The sequence below is a fragment of the Bombus pyrosoma genome, linkage group LG3 (genome assembly GCF_014825855.1).
Source record: "Bombus pyrosoma isolate SC7728 linkage group LG3, ASM1482585v1, whole genome shotgun sequence".
Lineage (NCBI taxonomy): Eukaryota > Metazoa > Arthropoda > Insecta > Hymenoptera > Apidae > Bombus > Bombus pyrosoma.
In genome coordinates this window covers 11,143,494-11,168,711 of record NC_057772.1, presented here as the reverse complement: position 1 = coordinate 11,168,711, position 25,218 = coordinate 11,143,494, and the positions used below count along the sequence as shown (strand labels likewise).

The 25,218-nt window shown below is 36.5% G+C and overlaps 2 protein-coding genes across 6 annotated transcripts in view; both read right to left on the bottom strand.

Annotated features, from left to right (window-relative positions):
• Positions 1–4,002: 4,002 nt before the first annotated feature.
• On the bottom strand, positions 4,003–13,777 carry LOC122565613 (zinc finger protein 62 homolog). The gene is made up of 4 exons (XM_043721738.1): positions 13,522–13,777; positions 13,043–13,189; positions 12,870–12,959; positions 4,003–12,800 (listed from the first exon to the last, which is right to left on the bottom strand). The coding sequence occupies exons 1-4, from the start codon at positions 13,663–13,665 to the stop codon at positions 9,462–9,464; spliced, it is 3,720 nt and encodes a 1,239-aa protein (XP_043577673.1). The 5' UTR covers positions 13,666–13,777; the 3' UTR covers positions 4,003–9,461.
• Positions 13,778–14,102: 325 nt separating this feature from the next.
• Positions 14,103–25,218, bottom strand: part of LOC122565799 (ras-related protein Rab-37) — a 150,762-nt gene continuing 139,646 nt past the window's right edge. For 3 of the 5 annotated variants that reach the window (XM_043722150.1, XM_043722152.1, XM_043722151.1), the window contains exons 5-9: positions 21,628–21,738; positions 21,354–21,462; positions 18,200–18,310; positions 16,374–16,515; positions 14,103–15,697 (exon numbers count right to left, since the gene is read on the bottom strand). In XM_043722150.1, the coding sequence (XP_043578085.1) occupies positions 15,580–15,697; positions 16,374–16,515; positions 18,200–18,310; positions 21,354–21,462; positions 21,628–21,738 (591 nt within the window). In that variant the 3' untranslated portion in view covers positions 14,103–15,579. Of the gene's footprint in view, positions 15,698–16,373; positions 16,516–18,199; positions 18,311–21,353; positions 21,463–21,627; positions 21,739–23,755; positions 24,291–25,218 lie in introns of those variants that run through there. The other 2 variants (XM_043722154.1, XM_043722153.1) reach the window with 2 other exon arrangements.

Sequence of the window (25,218 nt, the reverse complement as noted above, 5' to 3'; positions counted from 1 at the left end):
TGCTTCGAGGACGAATCACATTGTAATTACCATGGAGAAAAGCTGATTTGGAGCAGCTTTCTTTGCATGCCGAGGATAATCGAGTTTCGTTCGGATCGAGCCTCTTTGCAATAGTGAGAAAGTGTCGTAGTGGCGAATTGATAATAACAGTGGTAATTGAAGATGACATACTTGTGATACTTTGAGTTTCGCGAAATTTCAATTAAATTGCTCATTTTTTGTCTTGATGGAAGAAGGGCGATCGAAAAGTAGCAAATTTATATGCTCGTTCAGGCATCTAAAATTTTAATATGCTGTCATACTCCCATAGATCTAATTCTATATCTATAGATTCCTATATTTTTATATTCTTCTTGAGATATGTATAATTTTCTGTGCTGGACTAGGTTAAACGTGCAGTAAGAATACTTGTATGCGAATATTAGTGTATGGGAGCATTTGTGTGCGCAGTGTCTCAAAAACAGATGACCGTAAACTGGTCAGTCGTTAGAAGCATCTGGAAGGGTCGTCAGTTAACAGTCAGGTAAAGAAGAAAGTGCTGAGACGCGTGCAGATATGTATCGATAAATATAATAGAGATCGTCCATTAAATAAATGTATAACTATTCAAACATTAATTAAGAGTGTAAATTTTGTGTTCCCATAACATTATTTCGGCTTCAAAGATCCAAAATTCTCAACAATTCTATAGATATGAATCCTATAGATTCGATAGATTCTAAGGTACCATAAGAGCGCAATCACTTTTGGCAAGTGCGATGGGAAAGTCGTAAAAAATGTAGATGAACTGACAGTGTCCTGAAAGGTGAAGCTTGGAGCTTCGTGACTTCGGACGATGATAACTTGAAACTGAAAGCGTGGAATGCAGAAATTCAAACGCTATTTTGTAAAGGATAGCCTTGATATATATAGTATGCAGAAATATATTGCTCAAATTGTGAATTGATAACGGTAACACGAAACAAATTGAGGTAAGATGTCACGATGCAAATATCATATGGAATACGTTTGTTACTACTTATTTCTAAAACAAGATGTTATATATCAAATGTATTGTTGTTACATCTCATCCTCTTCCTCTTCAGATGACAGCTTTTCAATAAATCATCAACGACAAAGTATGCAATGTATGATGTCTTGTTAGAATTTCAACTGCCTAATTTGGCACTTATCGATCATCATCCTCTCTTCGGCTCTGTCTTGAACAAATGAACTGCAGCGTTCACTGCAAACGTTGAAACGAAGCGCGCTAATAAGAACACGATCAAAACCCAAAGAGTGTCAGATATGATCATCCGATAGATATGCTCGTCTAATCATCCTGAAAGTTTAAAACCTAAAATTATTAGTTAAAGACGTTTCTGTTCGATATATCGTATTGCGCTTGTGCTGTCCCACAATTTCCCAAACAATTTCCAAATATTCCATTGCCATCATAACTTCTCCAAGCTACCAAACCAATCTCCAGACACTTCCAATCTAATTTTTCCCCCAGCAGTCGCCATCGTTCCCTAATTCTCTAAGGGTCGCAGTTGCCGATCCACGAGGGTGCAGGACATTCGTGATCGATTAATTAAACGGCGAGGCAACGGCGTGTCACTCGAGGGTGCCTAATTAATCGAGCAGTCTCGAACAGCGCAGCTACACCATCTTACCGAGTAAAGTACCGAGCATTGTACCACAGGCAACGGTTAAGGCTAGCCAACAAACGAACGCTTCGTGTCGGTCCAGTCACGGTAGATCCGTGTCAAAGTGTGACATTGATCGATGGATCATCGATCGAGTGACGCCCCGTTTCCATTCAGCCTCGGCTGGATACGATCGACGGTGACGTAATCGCGGTGAACGAGCGGTCAACGTTTCCCGAATCGAGGAACGCGCGTTTGATCTCGATTTCGATCGAACTGGCGTCAAGGAACGCCTTCGATCGCAATTTCAACGTCCGTTTGTCATCCGGTGTCGAATCATGGTCACTGAATAATTACTCGTTATTTAGGATCTACGGTTCGGAATCAAGGATATGGTAGTTGTAGAGGTTGGTTCACGCTATTTTGCTCTGTCTCGAGGCTTTTGGAGAAGAAAGGAAGGGGATTTGAATGAAACTAGTGGAAAGAACCGTAGAAAGTCGTTACAGTACGGTTTCAAAGTACGTAACTGGGCTTTTGGTAATTTCTCTTTTTTTTTTTACAAATTTTTAATTTTCATTGGGAAATGATATCTAGTATGGATCGTATTGAATCTTGTTCTTTGTAATTGAGAAGTTTCCTGGGAAAAGGATTGCGAGGCAAAATGAAAGTTTTAATTTCAGATTTTTAATATTAGGCGTGTTTGAATTGATGAATGACAAATGGCTCTTAAAGAACTTTGTCCTTTTCACATTTTTAAATAATCTTTCGTAGATCTCATCTAGCAACGGAAAATTTGTTGCAGTGCAAGATGAATAATTTGTCAGCCACAAGTGTTAAAGCTTACTGGTTACATTTAACTGGTAACGATATAACATTTCAGATTACACTACTATAGTCGATAGTAGATTAATTAGAAAATTTAATTTACAGTGAATATCAGTAGATGCCCTAATACTTATGACCGCCAGTATATATACATAGTGTCACATGTTACATAAGCTGGATGCCAATTAAACGAAGCACAATCAAGAAACAGAATCAATTCTTATAAAATCTTCCTCTTATTAAATAGTCGAATCGCATAATTGACCCAAACTACTGAAAGAATGTTTATAATTGATTCGTACGAGGATACAAAAGTAGGGTAGACACGATACCATGGAGTTTAGTCGCACTTACAACTTTGATAGATCAGATTTATAGAGGCGTTTCCATCGTGATACGGTCAAGGTCAAATTGTTCGGACAAACCAATGCGTGTCAATGCCTCGTCTGCAACATTATCACGATCAAATCAGTGTGTTGGAACTTCAGCCTTTTATGGGACGCCTGCGTTCCAGTCGTGAGTCAGTCCAATTCAATATCTGCATGGAACGTGGTTCATTGAATTCCAAGTTCCTATAACTAACTATACATATATATATATATATAATACCTCGACAATCTTTTGTTGCCTGAACAGGATGATAATAGTTCTACAACCTTCTCTTCAAGGTTCTTCATAGGCAAGACTTTGGCGTTCCACTTCTTTTCTTATTCTGTCAGATATCTGCGTTAATTTTTATAATAATTTTTGCTTATAAAAATGCGGGTACGTATGTGTACGTGCAAAATGTCGATGAAGAAATTTGTACAATTTGCATAGTAGTCAAACACATGTCCGACGCAAGTATATCTCTTGGAATCAAACACTCGTTTATTATAATGACTGATGATAATTTGTACAATGAATTGAACAAAATGCCCCCTGTAAAGTAAACTAAAACAAAGTGCAATTTTATCTATGGATCAAACGAAATGAATTATTTATGATTGTTAAAACAGCGCGCGATATTTTCTGCAATTGTATGGAATGTCGAATTCAATCGTGAAAAGAGATATTATAGCGGTTTGAATTCGATGAATTCACGTTGTGCAACATGTTTTCTGTTTCTTCGATTGTATTGAAACACGTGATCATGCGAACCAAGTTGTAGAGAACGAAATGAGTAAAAATTAGTTGGAATCAAGTTTGGAGAATACGCTGGGTGTGGCAATACTTTTTAACCAAGGTTAAAAATTCCCTCCTTTCTAACCTTTTCGACATGGGACCGTGGGTCGACGTGAAGCAATTTTCGTTTCCTTTCCTGTACACGGTCTTCTGCATTTCTACTCGTCGTTTAAAATACCGAGCTGTTATTTGAAACGATCAGAACGCAAATGGATAAATTTAAATGCGCGGAATAAATTTTCACGTTTAAGATATTCCTGTCGATGTCAAAGGAAGATTAATTCCTACAATTCTTATTTAAAAGGATACTATTATTGCGAAAGGGAGAGATCTTCTGGCAAATAATTAATTATTTTATACTAAATAAACTAACAACGAGCTGTTATAGATTAAAATAGAGAATAGAATGTTTATTTGTATTTCAGACTCACAGCTGTTACAAGGAAGATTATTGATATCCACTAAATGTATCGTACATATGTATAAACGTTCATGCATACAACCAATACACGCACATACACATTGCGATACATTAACTTATTTTATAACACCACAACGTATTATGAAATAATAGTATTTTATAGATAAATGTTATACACAATTGAAGAGTGCTTGTAGAAAACACATTATTAATAATTATTCAGGAAGGTAAATTGCACTTTAATTCCATATCACGGTATTCTTATTGCTATGTAGAACATTTCGCATTGAAAAATCAGAATCTTTCAATTTTTGTATTTACACAGTTTTCTACGAGCACTCTCCAATTACTTTAAGCATAAGAAAGAAAGAAAGTTTCGTCTTTGCAAAATACATAGAAAATTTCAATATTTCATATATATATATATATATATATGAAAGCCACTTTTAACGGAAAAGCGGTCATTCCAATATTTACAGGAAAATATGTATTTACTTCAGTAGGTAGATCCACTAAAAAGGAAACTATAATCCCTATAGCGCGATGGACGAGACACGTTAGAACGCGATTAGAAACTTGACGTGTATACGACGAGCGAGCTAGTTAAAAATCTAATCGATAAACACCCGGTGACCTAACTTTCGCGCACTGAATAATTAACAGCGTTACAGATACCAGTGTCTTTGATTAAAAAATCTAAGTCAGCCGTGTATAGCGTCACTGTGAACAACGCAGTCAAAGTAAAGGACACTTGGCGACACGATTTATCATCAAACAAAAAGTTATAACTATAAAGTTATAATCACGCGTATAATTTTTCTGTACAAAATCTGATCGCAATTCGTTCGAACTCTAACGTTTGTTAAAGACTAACGCAAAGTTTATAATGACAAAATTCCGTTTATTTCAGAAAAAAAAGAATGAAGAAGATTTTATTTAAACGCGAATCTGAAACTCTTTTAATTTCTATAGAATTAATACAGTATTTATACAACACTTGATAAGGAAATCAGTTTTATAACTTAAACAAACGACTCCAAGCTGGTCTATCACAAAGAATAAAGTTTAAAATGATAAAAGAAGACGTAGGATTGCTTCTAAAAGATCGAATATGAAACTCTGCTTAAATGCTTCAGTTCTAAAGATTTCCAAGAAACAACAACTGTAAAAGCAAAAATAATTAACAAAAATCTTTGGTCTAATCTGCGCTACGTATCTAACACGTGTCTTACGCCATCGTGAGACTATTAAACAACTCGTGTATGTTTAGGCTCGAAACGTGTGCGTGATTATGTTGCAACACTGAAATGGAGCAGCCCACGTGACCTTCTAGTCTGCTTCGATGTCATTCATTTCTACTTAGCGACCTAATTTCTCATTCAGCCGCGACGCAGGAAATTTCGTCACAAAAACCGACCAAGATAAATAATAAAATCGTCGAATTTTCATTTAGCGCAATTAGTTTCATTAACGCATTTAATATCTCAAAAATACTCCACGCTATGAGTAAAGTAACAAGTTCTTATGTACATACCTAAACAATGTAAACCTTCGAATCGGCTAGAGATGAAGAGATTATGACATTCGACATGTGTTCTTTTGGAGTAATCAATATCGCGTCATATGGCGTAACACACTTAATTTGATATGCAATACGTATTAATTTTACGCTCCTAGGGTTCGATATTCCAATCTAGTACAAATTACTTTACTAATTAAAAGAACGCATCCAAATAGTTAAAATTGATCTTGGTTAGATACTGAGATACTAAGACATCTCTGTTCTTTTACTTCGCCTAACATTAACTTTGATATTGACATAAAAGTATACATAACGACGTATAAAAAATATTGGTTAAATAAAGTTCCTGCGCTTCTTCCAAAGTTAAACACTATTGGTACCATTAAATATGATGGATCTAGATTTAAAGCTGTAATTAAATATCTTTGTAATTTTACATCTATGATATTTTAAAGAAAAATATCATTTTACCATTGCCTGATATTTTGGAAGAAGAGCATTATTGTAAAACTAAAACGTTTTGGATAATGTCTGTTATCCATGTCGGTCTGATTTCATACAAATAGCAATCCCAGTTTCGAACATGTAAGACATTCAATCAACGCATCCTCTTTCAAAATGTACATTGTACGTGCAGGTGGTCTGTGCAAAAAGTCTTGCAACAATTTAAAGGCACTGGTTGCACATGTGCATTCAGTGTCCACACGTGCATAGCTTCTTTCGACGTGGATGGCTGCGTTCAAAGCCACATAAGGAACGCACATAACATACTCGATCCACATGGTGTGTAATTTAGCGGCTATTCGCTCGTCTAGGATACTATAAGTGCCGCTGGACGCGAAACATTGCAAGTAAAATATAGTTCTACGGCTGGTACCATTGTCAACGATCATTGATAACGTTATGATCGTGTCGGGGCAAGTTCGCGAACGTGAACGTGAAAATAGGACAAACAACAAGGCACCTCCAACCTCGAGACAGATGCAATTTTGATTCAATATCTTTCATCTTCACATTTTATCGTTGCTATATACTGCATCTTATAACTAAAAGACCATTTGAAAATTTTCGATTTTTCATCCAAAGTAATTTCGAAAATATTCCTTTCCAGAGAAGAAATAATATTTTCATCTTGTACTTGTGAGATCTGATTTCTTAAAAATTCTTAAATTTAATACGTAACTACGTGCTTCGTAGAAGTTTCTCGCTTAACATTTCATTATTAAAAATAGAGAAGAAAAGATATGAAAGACAAAGAAATAGAGAAAGCAAGAGAGCTAACTATACTAATGTAATATACATACATTTATTTATTCATAATCATCTGCAAGAAGTTAAAATACAACATGTATGTATCCGCATATATACATGTATATAATATTTCAGATTTTCACATTATTATCAGTTAGGCATTAAAATGTTCATATTGTCTCATCTCTTTCAGCTAATGAAATATGTTTCGTGCAATCGTAATTAAAAGGAGAAATATTTTTCAGCACGTTGCGGCATCTCTAAAACCTGAATCGTTTAAGAATATTCGATAAAACATTCCTATTTTCTCAGTCTTTTCTTTTCAAAATGCACATAAAAAGACACTATATAAAAACATTCAATGTACAGAAATATAGCTTCTATGTATCTTCATTACCGATAAATGATTACGAATATTACAATTACGTCTGAGAAGTTCGGAACTATTGTAGTTAGAGTAGAACGATAACTACGAGAGTGTAATCATCGTCTCAAACATCTGCTGTAAGAAACTTAACGTAGATGGAATGGTTGAACCTGCAGATTTCTCCGAATAGCACTTCAATTTCCCTCATTTAGTTTCTCTAATTACAAAACGGTTAAAGATAAAATTCACATTTAGCACCTATCCACGCGTGTAGATACTGCTCAGAACAATTACAAAGTTTGCCTGCTCAGATAGCCTTATCACTAACCAAGACTTCGAATATAACTTAACCAACAATCAAAGAGTTTAGTAAACCAGACAAATCATTATGTACATCTCCTATATTTACTGATGATCTTATCAAAGGAGCTACTTAATGAACACGTGTCGTGAATACGCTAGAACAGAAGATCTATATCAGTCTGATCTAAAATCAGTCCAAGGAGTCAAATCCCTCTCCCGTTTTAGTACAAATAGAAGAATCAAATTGCTGAACCATGATTCTAAATCGGATTGTTCTCATCCGCGAGTTGTCTGTTCTAACCGATCGAGCTGTCCACGTTTGGTCATTGTCCGTTCAGACTCTTCCTCTTTAGGTCTGCTCTTTAAGATGGCTGCCATCGACAGTACCATCAGACAAAGGTTTTGGCTAACCATATATAAGGATATACCTAACCGATATAACAACTCCTAGAGACACATATTGATAAAGGCTTTGGTCATTCGATAATGTAAGATATTTCATCTGTAAATCTAACTGATCGATAATCCATATGGAAGAACTAGAGGTTAAAAACTTATAGGATCATGAGCGATGGTAGCCCTCTGATGGCCATCACGAGAACTATCATCACAGACACGAGGTAAATTGCTCACAAACATGATCGCCTAATTATTATGAACAGTTTAAAAACAGAAAATAACGATCTAAGAACTTGTACAATACTATCCTTGCGACGTTAGTCGATGAACAAGAACAACGTCAAGTGATTCTTGGAAAATCGAGGATCTGTGCTTATTACTTCTCCCTTTATTTGTTCACTATATGCAAAAACGCTACAGCTTATACAATACAAGTATGCGTATTAATAATAAAATCTAGAACAACATTTTAAAAATCGCTTTCCATTTTAGCATTCAGAAAACAGCACTTCTGATAAATTAATGTGCAAAAACTGAACCTCGTTTGTCGATCATATCTCTTCACCGTTCATCATACCCTCCTATATGTAACCGCACCGTTAGAAAATGTCAATCCTTCATTTACATTAGAGTCCAACATTTAGGGACGCACTGTTTTCCACTAGTGAAGTGAACGCGTTCAGCCAAATTGCAATGGAAAGAATAGCTGTTGTTCCATAACAAAAAGAAAAATAAGACAGAAAAAAGATAAGATATATTGTTGTAAATGTACCTCGTACAATAGAGGTCTCGCAGTATGTTTCATTCTTTCCTGAATACAAACACATTCAGGTTGACACGTTCCAATTCCACAAATAAAGTTATACCTCAACGAACCAAAAAATTTCTTCAAATATTCAGTAATAGATTCATCGAGAGTTCCAATCAATCAAGCTCAATTATCTTCTAGACACGTCGATCGCTTAATTTTCTACGAAGTCTGACCAGTTGATTCAACACGTGTCAATAAGTGCTATTTTTATTTTCGCGATGTCTTTTGAGTGATTAGCGCTCAGCGGAAAATAACTAACATTGCGATCAATACAGAAATAGACCTGAAAACTGTAACTCAGGGAATAACATTAAATGAAGAAATATAAAGACTCTCTCTCTCTCCCTCTCTCTTTCTCGCGTGTAGTATCTTCATTCTTCTACAATAATATGTAGTGCTTTATTTACAAAGCTCATGAAAGATCAGGCTAATATGCCCTGATCCTGATTAAGGAACAGGTCATCTCCTGTGATAGCCAAAGAGAAACAAAACCAGCCAAAGTATATTTCAACCATCTACTCTGAAATAAAAGAACGTCAGGAGATATTACGTGCCCTTTGAACTCTTATGAACGTTATCATCAATGTATCAGACAATTAGTTGTGAATCGAGGATTTGGTAAAAAAATGTGTGTAAGGCAGCATTTAGTCAACTCGAAGAGTTTCTCCGCCCGTAGGACCAAGTACTTGTCACATTCGATTCTTCTTAACCACCTATACATTTCGTTGGTATTTTTGCAAATTATTTCAGACATGAAAAAATACACGATTCTACTGGTTTGTACCATCGTGGAACTTGAAGTAGTGAATCTTCATAGCCCTATTGTTGGGATACTTGATCTTGCATTGAGGACAAGTCGCGTCTACTGCACCCTCCACCACATATTTGGTCAAATCCATCTCTCTGTGGAAGTTCTTGCTGTTCTCAGCATTGTAGATAGTGTTGTGTGTCGTCAGCAAGTGATCTGACATTGCTGTCTTGTTGAATACGTGTCTGTCGCATAAGGTGCAACTGTAGATAATGCTGTTATGCGACAATTCATGGTTCTTTACGATTGTCGGCGTTGGGAACGTGAGCTTGCAACCGTCTACAGAACAAGCAAATTTGGGAGGAGCATTTTTATGTTTTATGGTAAAATGCTGGCGCAGATTCGACACACCAGAAAACTTTTTATAGCAAATGTTGCAAAGGACTTTACCATCATTGCTGGGTAATGGTATACATTCGATATTATATGACTTGGCTAGATTCTGTAACAGATTCATGTGAGTCTTATTGTGCACCAATTGTTTGTGCTTGTACAATACGCTCATGTTTGCAAAGAACTTTCTACAGACGTGGCACATAACTGACTTCCTGCCCGCGCTCATGGCATCCATGGGGAGAGGTGCTTTTTTATCCTCTTCTTCTAATTTTATTTTCTTAGATCTCGACTCTTCTTGAGATAGTCTTCTCGCGTTGTTGTATACATGTTCGGATTGTTGGTTAAATATGTTAGCATGTAGGTTGAGCCTATGACGATGAAGCGACCGAGTACTATTGAACACCTTGTGACAGAGAGTGCATACAAGTGGACTACTTGCTAAGTTTTTGCCAGCTGACTGTAGCTTTGTAACAGCTACGACTGTGGATTTGTGAAGCTTCTTATGTCTCGACAGTATCTTTTTAGAGCTGTATAGTTTCCCACAAATGTCACAAATGTGATCAGATTTCTTTACATCATCAAGAATGGGTTGAGCTTTGTGCCATTGCGTATGCATGTCTAATGTCTCCTTGTCAGGGAAAACATTTGTGCAAAGCTCACATTGAAATTCGTCACCTGAAAAGCTCTTCTCAGCTTTATTGCGAGCACAGTGCACATCCCATAAGTGTGTCCTCAATTCTGTTACATCGTTGAACTTGTCACTGCAAACTTGGCATTGGAAATTACCATTTGGCTTTGTTGGAGGTAAATTTGGGTAAGATTTTCGTGCTCTAGCTGGTCGGGTCATACTGGAATTGAAAGATTCCTCTTGCTTAGTTTGACTCAATGGCTTTTGGACATCTTTCTTCATAAATCGTAAACTCAATCTAGAGTTTGCTCGATTGTGCCAGCTCCTGTGTATCTTTAAAGATGATTCTTCCATGAACATCTTACCGCAAATGTCGCATTCGTGACCACCTAATTCCTGAGCGTGGGCAGTTTCGAAGTGAAGATTTAGGTTAGCTCTGAAGAAGAAAGTCTTTCGACATTTAGAACACTGATGTATGGACTTCGTAATCTTTGGGTGATCAGTTGCTAAGTGTCGGTCATGCGACTCTTTACTCTTGAACGTTCGTCGACAATGGGCGCAGATGACGTTGCCTCTGATAACATTGTGAATATTTCTGATATGCCTCTTAAGATTAGCGCTATTCGAGAATACCTTGCCGCACAGGTCGCACTCGTTCTTTTTATCGCCAGGATCCGAGGTGGCGCTGACATTTACTGAATTTGAGTCCTGTGAATCTTCTTGTACCGTACCATACTCCACACAAGAGATGTTTGCATTTCTTTCATTCGGATCTTCTATACCATGATCTTTCATGTGAATTTCCAAAGCACCTGCGCTGCTGAACATACTACGACAAATGACACAAGAATAAATTTTCACTTTCAGATGAAGATTCCTGTGTTCCATTAGTTCAGATCTAGTAGTGAATTCCAAATTACAAAGGGCACAGCTATACTGATTACTGTCTGATAGTTTACCAGCATTCACTTCAGCTTCAAACGTATCCCAATCCTTGATGGGCTTTGAAATGTTCTGCGTAGCCTTTACTTTATCGTTTTTCAATTCAGAAGGTCCTTCCTTGTTAAGATCATTATAGTGCTCTTGGTGATGTTCCAGATAATCACTAGGAGATTTTAATTTGCTGCCGCATTCAGCACATATGAAATCACTCTTTTTGTGGTCCAGCGTTAGATGAGAATGAAACTTTTTGAACACCAAATATGTCATGCCACAATGGACACATCTATAGGATGTTCTGACGTCGGGTGATAAACGTTGACACAAGTCTCTATGCTTCAGCATGTTTGGTTTGTACCTGTAAATCATACCACACAGGTCGCATACATGATTGTGCGCAGGATCACCATTTTTGTAAGGGTTGGGTATGTTCAGAGGACGATTTCCTTTGAACGATTTTTTCGGTGACTCCTGTCTCAAAGATGGCAGAGGAGTTACTGGTTTTAATTTAGGAGGAGATCGTGTTGGAGATACCAGTTCCTCGTACTGTTTATCTGAATGTTTCGATAGATGAGTAAGCAGCTGCTTTCTGTCCGGCAGAGAACGTAAACACATATTACACGTAAAGCATTTCTCTAAGCCTTGTTTGGGTATAACAAGAGCAATCTTCATTGCACACTCGAACGATGCTCTACAATGTACTTTATACATTGATCGATCTGGAAACTCCGTCAAACACGCGATACACGTGTGCGGTCTTAGATCGGGCATGTGCTGACGAATGTGGAAAAGAGTACTTCTACGATCGCTAAAACTTTGTTCACAAGAGTAACATGAATATGTCTTCAATTGACTTATAATATTTTGCTGCACTTGTGTCAATGGAGCATCCTTCTCCATGCTCATTAATTCATCTTCCAAATCTTCAACAAGCTCTTCCTCATCATCCAATTCCAATTGATTAACACTACCATTTTGTTTGTCACTATGAAATCTTTCCATATGCTTTGCATAAGAATACTTAGAATGCAAATTAATTTGACAATGTACACATTTCTGTTTAAAAACACGTGCACCCCTAAAATGGGTGTGTGGGCCTCTTCTAACTTTTTTCTTGCTTGCTGATGTGGATGCATTGGATTTCTGAGTGGAATCAGCTTCCATAATCCTATCCTCTGAGCTTGAAAGGGGATTCAAAACAAGTTCACTACCAGTAACAGATTCAATTTCTATAGTACAATCTGTGTCATAATCATCTTGTGATTCAGATTTTATACAAATATCCATATCTTTCGTTAAGGCTGGTTGATCTTTTTCTAAAGCTACTTCATCATCAGGTAATTGCTGATCTTGATCATTATTTTCTAAAGGATTATTTTCTTCAAGATTAGTGGCCTCCTACAAAATAAACCAATTTTAATGTACTTTTATTTTTTGACAGTTTGTTTTGATGCATATCATACTTACCAAATCCGAATCATTTGTAGATTCAGAAATAACCTCGACATTGTCCTCACAAAAGTCCAAATCAACAGGTTCATTCTTAATAGTTACAACCTATGACACATGACAATAATACATTGTTTACAAGTTCATATATTATATTATACTCACAAAATTAATAGAACACATATATTTACCACTGGATTTGGTTGCATATGTTGCTCCAACCACCGATGCAACTTGTCTTGTGAACGCAAACATGTTTCCTTGTAATTATGCCACTCATTCACATTTTTAATACATTGTGCACATATTTTCGTTGATAATCTATCCGTTATTAAAATCTAGAAAGTACATAAACCCAATAAAGATATAAGTATGTACCAAACTTTGAACAAAAGTTAGGTTTCTCTAAAGATAATATTACTATGGAAACACGTTTCATTTGATATTCGTCTATCTAACCTTTACCAATAAGAATAAACATCAATGAAATACCCATAATCACCATTGCCAATGATCCCATCTCAAACATGATCCGTATAGACCTAACCTCAATGTACTCGTTTCAACGCAGTAACAAAACGCGAAGCGTATAAGAGTATACGAAGAGAAATAAACATTCAGGAAGATGACGGACACAAAAGTATTAAATAATAATATTTTACGCACGCACCTGAATCGATAGACAACCATGTATCTTGCTGGCTATGGACACCGGAGAGTCTCCTGTTTCGAACACCGACAATTTTGGCTCATCGGTGGACAGGCAGAGTCTACACACATCTTCCATATTCTGCAACTCCACCACCTCGTCCATCGTGGACGTAGATGTTCGTGGCTCTTCTTCACTGAATATCAGGCAGGTGTTCTGCCTGCCAATAATGCGTGCTCCTCAGAAGCAGGTTAGGGACGCAGCGTTTTGTTTGTACGTCGACATTTGAAACTGAGCCCGAGCGGTCCATTTCGATACGTTCCTGGCGTTCAAAGGAAAAATTAGACAACGAGCGCGCGCTAGGTAAAAGCACGCTGCTTTTTAACGCGATATTTATTTATCGGCCGAATATTATCACGTTTCGCGTGACAATATGTAGTGACAAATATGTGGAATGTATATTCAGTGATAAAAACCAAATATTTTGATCTGGATAACGAATGTATGATGTCAAATGGTTCCAAAAGTTTTTACAAAAATGATGACGTTACTAAAATAGGAAAACAAGGGCAGTAGTGGTAAATTACAAAGCAATGGTTATATAGTTGGTCGAGTGGTCGTTTATTTTATATATATTATTTGTTAATATACACTTGACATGTAACTGTTTGTCGTTTGTACACGCTGATAAGATACATTGTACATATACTACAGGTAACGTACACGGTTACATTTCGTTTCATTTACCTTTATCATTCGCAACGAATCACTCGGTAACCGCGAATTAACGAAATCAAATATTTTAACATTTTTTTTTTTTTTTTTCAATTTCGAAGTCTCAGTAGCAAATTATCATCATGCGGTTATAAAAGTAATACAGTGTATAAAATCCAAAAATTCACAATACAAATTGGGCTGATCGAAAATATCCTGTCGTATATAGGACTATTACATACAAAAGGTTAGAAATCAGATATGGTCACGTAACTAATGCAACCGTTATCACAAACTACACGATTATACACACACGAGCTTTATTTAATTGCAAAACGAATAGATACAGGATAAAGTTTGAAAACAAAATACAATTATGCAAAATTTTCTAAAGAGTTTCATCAATCTAAATGATTGTAAAGATTAAAAGACTTATGAATATGTCTCTACATACACATGTAGCATCGATTGAAAAGCTTCAATCACTCATACCTGAAAACTACGAGAATACGCTTTCGAACAAAAAATTATTGAGCGTTCTTTTCTAAAACGTGTTGTATATATGGCAGCTATGGCATATTTCGAAAAGCTCTTCTACACGACGGCCACTCTAAAACCGCAAATCTACTTGGTACATGGTGAGCTTCCACGTGAACATCTCATTAATTTATCGATACCACGTTTTGAATACAATTTCATTTTAAATATTTTTTTTTCTCTTTCTTCCCCCTCCTTCTATTAATACCGCAACGATCATATACAGTGCACAAATTAGAACCATCAAGAGATTCCCTAAATCTATGTATCTCGCGGACCTTTGTCCCGAATCAGCTATTCACATTAATGTACAGTATAGGATTAACCATCGATAAATAAATTTCTATACACGTATCGTTAACAAGAGTTTCCTATTCGGTCTCTTTGAAAAATATCAGCTTTCTATCCATCTACATTTTTTTCGTTTATGCCTCGATAAAGGTACTCTTCTGGTGGAACAGAAACGTTGTTTCGACATTTCTTGGAATCTCTTTTCAGTAAAAATAAAAAATTCTATTTTCGATCTCATTAGTGCGTTTTCTTTCGATTTCTTTCAATTTTGCTCGATCTCGTTTGAGAGTCAATTCGTTCGAACAACAAGCTCTCGTGAACGAATTGTGCAATGTTACAAAAATTCGTCTCGTTTTACGAATGACATCTGCAACGAGGTAACGTTTCAATGATTATTTGTTATGAATCATAAGGGACGAATTGTTGAACGCCCACGATAGTTTCGCGCCATTTTTATGGCCAACCAGTTCCGGTCCATGTTCCACCATTCGTCTAAATCTATCGCAGAGAGGTGTGTGCGCAGGATTACTGCGCAATTCAGGTAGTCAGGCAACTGGAATTGAAGCAGGAATTCCGTTGCGACTGCTGACGGACGTAGTCTTGTACGTTGAATTTTGTGTCATCCGGGTCGTTGCTTTTCCTCGCCTTCAAGTCTCTGAAATCAAATAGAACTTGGCTTTTTATCTTATCAAGTGTTCCCCAGCTGCTTAAGTCTGATGAAAACCAGTCACTTGACTTTGTTGCGATTTCGCAACGTTCATGCTTCTAATGCAATAGTAGGATTGAACACTCATGAGGATTGCACGTAGAGACGGGATGAATTTCAATATATTTCCACGAATCTAAATCAATTCCAATAAGTTTCACTTTATGGGATTTATCTAGTATTCATAAGAAATGGTGATCTTTTGGTATTTGCAAAGTATATTGTAGCGTTACTTGGATCATAGTGAAAGCCTAGTTTACACTGGCAGATAATTGTCCGCAGTCAATTCGTATACATTTTCCAGGGAAAAATCCGCAGAAAAATATATGTAGGTTGTAGACTACTGTATACAATTATCTGTCAGTGTAGACTAGGCTTTACTGAGCTCGGAACCGGAAATACTCGGAACTCGGAATATTACAGTAAAGTTGTACTAAAGTGTTTGAACTCATGTTATATAGGTTAGAATCAGGTCCGAATTTGTTTGCAATATGCTTAATCGTGTTATGATTGCATCACTAAAACGTTCGTCTGCATTACACCTTGGTATTTGTACAGTGCTGCCTTAAAATTTAATCTGTTTAAGATTGACAGATGATAGGTTGGTGATGATTAATGGAAATACCTAGCAACGGCCAAGAAGGCCAATTCGACGTTCAGGCCAGTTTTAGCTGAGGTTTCCATAAAGGGAACTTTGTACTCTTGCGCCAATCGTTCTCCGTGTTCTTTCTTCACTACTCGTTCCGGTCCACAGTCAGACTTGTTGCCTAAAATTATTTGTTTTAATTTATTAGACTTTGGTGAAGTAAACATAATGTTTAATAAGTGGAAATGTTTGTTTAACGTGAGCTAGAATGATAGAATGGAATTAATAAGTTGACATTGAAAGTGATTTTATCTATGTCTAGTCTAGATTTATTTTTACTTGTCGTTAAAAGTAAATCTGCACGCTATTAAACATATCATTTGCTGCGAAGTCGATGTCCTGATCTGACTATAAAATCTATCATGTTCTATTTATCTTATTTTAGAAAAATAAGCTGGTAATCGGTGCTTTCTCGTGAATCACTTCTTGGAGCTGTCGTTTCAATTAGAAGTTTCAGATCCATAGTTAGAATACATGTTACTTATAGAGGTATAGAGCTAGTTTTATTCTCTTGTGATAAAGTTCATGAAAAGCTACCAAACAGATCATTCAAACGTTATTTAACTCTTATATAGAGAACCAAACTGTTGCAGTTATTATTAACAAGTACATCAATTTTAATACAAAATTTCGAAAGTATCTCAGCTACTACTGCTGATTAGTACTAAAAGTACTATTCAAAAATATAAAATTATTTATATCTAAAACTAAGCGGTTTCGTGGTGTTTTCAGTAGGAAGCAAAAAGTGTTAAAGCAAATATAGAGATAGGTACCTGCTTGCCCACACCAAGATTACGGCAAATAATTACGTAGCCATAAATCTCCTTACTCAATACTAAAATATCCTCGACCGAACTATTTCAATATAAGTGGTCTTAAGTCGAATATTCCATTCATAAAAATTGAATAACTATTTAGAATTCTAAAAAGGAAGAATTGAAATTTATTAAAAATTGTTATAAATATTTGACATTCTTTCATTCAATGTTTTACGACTTATGATATTTATATTTAGATATTGATCATCTGTCAAGACACGGCTAACCAATCATCCAATCAAGCTAGCGAACAGTTCTTGATTTTAACGATTCTCTCAACCAACGCTCTGCTCTTCCTAGAACGTCTTTCTCGACTTTCTACGAAAGTAAGAAACCCGTCGAAACTATGCAAAAACCAGCTAACGTATCGATCATCTTGGCAACTTTCTCGCAAACGAGACGACAAAGAAAGCAATCACGGCTCTTTTCCTTTCCTCTGTTTTCCTTCCTTAGTCTCTTTAGACGAATGCAAATAAAGACTAGATAAGAGACATGTTCATTTTAATTTTTGTTGATTTTCCTTCTTTTTTTATGTTATGCATTTGCTAAAAGGATAGTTATAACAACTAAAAGATAGCATGGTAAATATGGCACAGTTGAAAAGAAGAATAATTCGTTATATCTAAAAATATGCTCTCTTTATCGGGTCAGGTTTAATGATTTATAAGGTCAGGTTTAATGACTTCTAAAGTCAGGTTTAATGACGATAAAATTTATCCATCCTTTCTTTTTCAATTTTAAAGCAAACATAATAACTTAGTGGGATCGTATGCGGATGTGGACATAAAAAACAAACAAACAAGGTTGTTGTTGTTGTTAAACAAGCTTGTTGGATAGTATGAAAACATGCTTGCTTACAGAGGGTTAATAAGACAAGATTATTTGACAGTGCATTGAATTTTAAAGTTGTGCTTCGCTAAAAAAAAAACGAAGGATTTGATTTACGAAGTTTTGTACTGTGATCGTCAAATAATAATCGAAACTCACCCAACAGCATGATGACCACGTCCTCGTTCGCGTGTTCCCGGATTTCGCTCAGCCAGGCTCTGATGTTGTCGTAACTCGTCTTGTTCGTCACGTCGTACAGCAATAAAAGAGCTGAAACCAATAATGATCGTTGTGCAACCGGCCGTGATCCTAGTAATTGATAGACACACGCGGAAACAAAAGTTTCCACGTGACGCTGTCCATGTTATTACGTGTCCGTAAAATGCTACAGCTCGTTTGTTCTCCCCTTTTTCATTGGTCAGAGAAATTTACACGCGTCTGTTTCGTCGTTCTTTTATAAACATCGCGTTGTGTCAAACGACGTTTTCACGGCCTGGCAAATTGAGATGCGAGAAAATGAAGTGTGTTTTTATGCGCAAGAAAATGAAGTGCGCCTTTGTACTTGAGAGTGTCTCTGGGAATATTATTCGGTTGGAAGTTTCTGAAACGGTTGCTTTGTTATATGCGATATACATGCTTTGTTCGATATGATTTTTTTTCAGAAAAATATCCTTTCGAACGTTCGTCTCTTCTTCTTGCGTATTGGCATTTAAAATATTTATTAAGATAATTTTACTAAAGAATTACAATTTTGCTACAGCACTCGATTTCATATATCCCCAATTATCACAGCTTATTTATTTGTACGCTCCTTCAAAAACTTTTCAAACAAACTCACACATTTCGAGATGCTACCGTAAAAATTAAATATGGTTCGAGCGTATCCAATTAATCGAATACTAAAACTAGCCAATACGCTTACGGATATAATTAATTCCTTTTTTGTAGCTCTGCTAATTGTTTCGAGGAATCTTTATACACAGCTATACGTACTGTTTAGATTATGTTTTAACCGCGGATTTTTTGTAATTCCATTTATATTTAATTTTTTAATTTTATAATTTTAGCCGTTGCTGTTCTTCTTCCTGTCCTTTCTATTTTTGTTTATTTTTTTACTTATATATAATTGTATGTATATATCGGGTTTATACCCGTTCTATTAACCAGTAGATAAATCAATAAATAAATACTTTTCATTCGTGCTCGTCCTACTTTGAATTTTCATCAATTATTTACGCAAGAAGTGGAAGTGTTTTTCCATTCGAAAGCTTGTTTTCTCACCAGTATACCACGGTGGGTTAAAGTTCACAGGAGTAAAGCTTGGCCGTTCCAGTAATATCTGACGATGGAGACACTATTGTCGAAGTGTCTCCGAGGCGTAATTGTTATCCACGCCTTTGAAACGTCCGACTATTGTCGCGCCACTGCTGAAAGAGGGTTTCTCCATGCAAACAATGGTCGACCCCCGACGGCGGACAACGCGTTTCCTCCTCCGCTCCTTTACCCTCGAATTCGCTTAAAGTAGCTCCCCAAAATTAAGGCTCTCCTTGAATTTTGAAACGTTTCATGGCCTGTTTTAACACCACTATACCCGCTAAACCGTTATTGCTCGAAAACGCGTTCATCGAACTTCGTTTTACTTGACCGATAGTGAAATAGTTTGTTGTTAAAATGTTATTGGTGCTTACAGAATAATCTGTATTTTTTATCATTTTTAGATCATGAAAGTTTTATTAAAAATAAGAGACGTCGTAAAAGACTTGCGAACAGGATGATAGAGTAGCGAGCAGAGTTATAAGTACTTGTTAAATTGAAACAGAACGTTTTACAGAGAAATCAGAGGCGGACTTTCGTCTCGTATTTTCCAGTAAAGAAACCATATTTCCACATACTTGGAATGCAGTTATATGTAATGTCACATTGTATAACGCAATTTACATAATATCCAGTCAGTTCAGAGTTCTCAGCGTTTTGGCCTTCTACTTAGCCGGTTACGTGAAAAACTTCATCAGCATTTCGATTATCTGGGACACGTTCTTTTTCTCAGCGGTCGTTGGTTTAGCACAAACCTGGCAATTGGCGACAATTCATCGAGAGAAATAAGTCAGCTATTTATTTTTTCTTTCTTTTTTTTTTTTTTTTTTCTAGAGTGAGAAAATTAATGTAAATTTACTAGAAACGTTATACTGATAAATATTCATGATATCATTATAAACTTATTCTAGAATTAACTCTAACGAAATTACTTTTTAGTAAACTAATACAGGAATATAATTAAATTTGATTGGTAATATTTGATTAGAATCATTCTCATGGCACACGTAGTTAAAATTGAAGTTTCAATAGAGACACCCGCCAAGCATTATTATTGTAATGAAATCATAAACACAGCAGAGAAACTGCTAATTTATGCCTTGCGATCAATTGTCAGTTATTGTCCTTTATTCTTGTCTCAAACAAGTCTGTCCAACTAGTACCTAATTATGCTATCGCCTTGTGTCATGATTACTGGATGCGATGCTGTTTGTAAATGGAAGGCTGATTGCACGCTGGCAACGAAAACTTCTCTATCATGAATTATTTGAAACGTGTCCTTTAACATATGTAATTGTGTCACAAACATTTTTTTAGCTGTCTTTTTTTTAGCTGCAATTAGAAGCTATATACAGACGAAGAAAATACATATTAATGGACTGCGCACGTTTATGCATTTATGAGAAATTTAAAGGTGTATAAATGAAACGTATAGAACGTGTATAACGCGTAAAAAGACGTATAAAATATTAAAAGTAAAATATATAAACAGATCTTTACTTAATTTTCGTTGTTTTAACTATATTTCGGATGAAATTGCAAGAAAGCTGCTCTTCCGCACACTAAATTTAACATTTCAAACATTTAGTCTGGTTTTATAATATATATTACTTAAGATGATCCTAATTACAATTAGAGAGTGTAAGTAATATATAAATTAGAGGATTTTATATGTAACGAATAATATATGTTAAAATTAATTATACAAAATTTAAGATAAGTCGACCAAGTAATTAAACTATCACACTTTAGTTCCTATTTCTTTAGAAATTTGTATAATATTACAATATTTTCTTTTTTATTATTTAATTTGTACTTTACAATTTGTCCAGCTGGACATTTGGTAAATTTTCCTACCTATATATTACAATGTTCATATATTTGTCCTTGAAAATTTCATTATCCAATGAGGTTCGCAGACCATTTTTACTTTTCTTACGATAAATAATCAACAACTTTATCAACTTCGTGTATAAATCTGCGATAAGGGTATAATTACCATGAGCGTCTCTGTAATAAGCATGCGTCACGCTTCGAAATCTTTCTTGCCCGGCCGTGTCCCATATTTGAAGCTTGATAGACGTATCGTCGACGACGACTACTTTATTCTGAAACACAGAAAGCATTTATATATTTCATTTGATAAATGATTCTCTCACCTATATTAACATTCTAACGGTCACTTGGTTTTTCTTAGTAAATTGTTTCTTCGTATTTTAAAATGAATTCATTTCTGTTTGTGGCATTTCTAGGAAGAATTTAGAATATCTCACCCTAAAATCAATGCCCACGGTGGTGATATAGTTGCCAGACAGGAATCTGCCATCTCTAAATCGTGTTAGGAGGCAGGTTTTCCCGACACCACTGTCACCAAGTAGCATCACCTACGTTACGTGAAAATTTTCTGTGAAAATGTCCTAGAAGGAAACTCTTTGCAAAATATTCGAAAGCTATTCTACGTTTAAAATATTTAAAAGCACAGCAGTCGTACTTTTAAAACCTAGAATTATATAAAAATCTATTTGAAAAAAAAAAAAAATAGAAAAGATTTATTACAGAAAAAATTGGAAATAAAACTTCTTTGCAATACGTTTAATTGAGTTCACGGGTAAACATTCCACGATTTATACGTTTAGCACTGATATTCTGTAATAGAAAAGAAAACACGACGAGCGAAATAGTTTACCTAATCGCCAAAGACGAACGAAATAGTTTACCTAATCCTCTCAATCAATTTTAAATATCATATTCATATTTATTTCTTTAGGATAAACGGAAATATAGCAGAAGATAAAAAAAAGGTATTTTTAATTAGTAATTCCAATGAAACTTTTATTCTACTTAACGAAAACCAGTTAATCAGATCAAAGTGTATCACGCAACGAGTCCGTGTCCAAACGCATTCACATAGTTATCTTATTTGTAGAAAACTCAGTAAACGCAGAAATGTGTAATTAACTAGATTCCAGCGATATCATGGTCGACAGATTGAGATTGATCTGCGATTGAACCGAACGCAAAGTATTCTGAACATACCGATGAACCGTCTAACGGAGATTAATAACCGCAAATCATCGTTCCCTATCAGTCGTAAATTACGCTGGAAAAATGTGTACTATTTGCGTTATGCCTCAATTAGCGTGTAAAAGGTCACGTGATAAGAAGTGGTAAAATTAGTGGTAGCCACGAACAAGCATTAGAAATAGGGTTGGTTCGTGATGAATTTTAGAACATGGCTACTGGCCGCTGTCAAAGTAATTCTGAAATTAAATTTCCTTTTAAAGAGAAATTGAAATTGTAAGGTTGAAATTAGGAGATTGCTCTTTCGGAAAATTATGCTGCTAAAAGGATAACGAAAGCGAAAAGTTCTATTCTGAATGTTGAAGTTAGAGGCACAACTCTGATTGGAAAAGTTCGTTTTTGCTGATCGAATTACTGTGGTTTTTAGTCTTTCCATAGCTTGTTGATGCGCTTGGAAACGGAGAAATTTGATTATTGCTTTATTATTGATCGAAAACTAATTGAAAGACCGTTTGTAAATTGGAACGTTGTAAATTATCAAAGTCTCCGAGTCGCGCCAATTCTCTATAGAAGTATATTAATTAAGTAAGACAATTAAACAGTCTTTTTGTAAGGTATTTCCGTCAGCTTGTAATTTTTACATCCCGATACAATATTGGATTTATTATTTATTATTACGTATATGTATTCTAGATTCTACGATTTTGTAAGAGAGCAAGTTTGCAATAGTACTTAAATGAAGATAACAATGCATCAATTAATTTTAGTTTTTCGGCCTTCTTAAGCAACACTTCATAATTTCAAACACTACTAACAAAATTCAATTTTGCGACACCAAAGACCGTGTTTTAACGTGTACGATAACTCTCTGTCCATGAAAGCTATGTATTTATAACATTGTAATAAATTATACATATATTGCGTGGATCTGAAATTCCTCCCTCATAAGGCTATGATTGCAGTGGACCTAAAATTCACTTTGGCCAATTGGCCCTCTGACAAATTCTGACAATTGTTCGTAAACTAATTTGCAGCAATCGAACATTCTCGCAGCATTTTTAAGGCACTTGGATGTTTGATTTTTGATTCGGCGAGCAATCGCCAAACGGCAAACAAATGTTCGCTTGCACTTTCATTTTACTAAATTTTACAAAAGCCAGCGATCGTTTGCTTGGTCTAAACACGCTAAAGCGCACCTTCAAAATACGCATCCACTACAGTCATAGCCTAAGCCCTAAGATCTAAAGACTCTAAACCGTCAACAGCCTAAAGCGTCCATGCTCAAGTTCGATCGGACCGCAAAAGGCAACCCTGTTCCATCGATTGTCTCTTTCTCGTATAAGAACCGGTTCGCTATAGTATCAGGAGAGAGGGCAGGACCTTGAAAAGGAGGTCGCCGTGTTCGGGTGGGGCCTGTTGGCCGGTCGAGCCGATGCTGTCGCGCGAGGACTGCCGCTTGGTCGAACCCGTCGTCTCCTGGGGCCGGTTGAACGTAGAACCGCCAGCCTGAAAGGTGGAAGGAGTAGCTGGGGCCGGGCCCCTGGCTCCACCAGCGGACCCAGAGCTGGTCGACCAATCGGAAGCAACTGGGCCCGTTCCACGCGGACCGTGTCTGCTGGCGCGTTTCGTCACGCTACGCAACTTCTCCTCCATGGTGTTTATGGGCCCCTGCTACCGGGAGCACCAATTTGCTCTTCTTCTTCTCGGCCACTCCTCGTCGCGCTCGTCGTCGTCGTGGTTGTCGTCGTCGTCGTCGACTCGCTCCTTCCTTCACTTCGCGCGGATCGCGGCCTATCTCCTGTCTTTCGTTATCGAGGTCAGTCAACCCGGGACCAGAGACGAAGAGGGACACAGGGGACGATGTTTCACCTTGCGTCTCTTCTGCCTTCCGCTTTGCCCGCTCGTTCGGCCGCCGCTGATCAACGAACGCTGAGTGAAAGTCCGCTCAGCGAGAAGAGCTGCGCGACCGATTGGATCGACAGGCCGATCAGTGACGCGCTAGGCTCGCGAGAGCTGGCCGTACGCTGTGCGCGGTTCTTAAGAGACACCTGGATTAAAGGAACCTCATGAGTACTATTGATGAGGCTGCTTTTTCAGGGATGATTCAAGGTTTTTGGGAATGGTTGAGTTTAGAAAGAACGTATCTTATTGGATAAATTTTTTTTCTTGGTCTAATGGACTGGCAGATGCTAATGCATAAAGTTTGTGGGGGTTGATCCATGTAATATTTCAAGTTATATATGAACATGGTTAGAGATTAGGCTGTGAGCACATGAAGAGTGGTAAGCGATAGAGCGCCAAAGCAGCACGAAACAGATACAACTTATAAATTTGAATAAAATAGACTGTGCAGCAACTGCAACACTGTTAATGCCAATGTTAATGCTTCGGCGCTTTATCTCTATCGCTCACCTATGGCCTTAGAAGAACCTAGCGGATGTTGCTAAGTCTGCTTTTTCGGAGAAAGATTCAGGAAGAATGACTTTTAGACATAATTCAGTTCAAGAAGGATTACCTTCAGACATGGTGCAATTCAAAAAGTATGACTCTCAGACATAACTCAAGAAAGAAAGTTTGGGAGGTTTGGTTCAGGAAGGTTTAGTTCAGGTTCAATTTCAGGGATTCGTTCATTTAACGTTTCTGGTTATGGATATAATTATAAATTAGGGGATGAATACTATTGCTGTGTCTGCTTTTTAAAGATTTCGGAAGAATGGCTTTTATATTGTACATGGTTCGAGAGGACAAGTTTCAACGGTTTGATCTAATAGATTACTTGAAACGAATACGAATAAAGTAGTTTACGATGATCCTTGTGTAATGTTTCCGATTGGGTATATCAA

Bases quoted from the DNA above. Each gene is read 5' to 3' on its own strand.
- LOC122565613 (XM_043721738.1), bottom strand. From the start codon at position 13,665: ATGGACGAGGTGGTGGAGTTGCAGAATATGGAAGATGTGTGTAGACTC. The intron at 12,960-13,042 runs GTAAATATATGT...CATGTGTCATAG, and splicing joins ATATGCAACCAAATCCAGTG to GTTGTAACTATTAAGAATGA. The intron at 12,801-12,869 runs GTAAGTATGATA...TTTATTTTGTAG, and splicing joins CTACAAATGATTCGGATTTG to GAGGCCACTAATCTTGAAGA.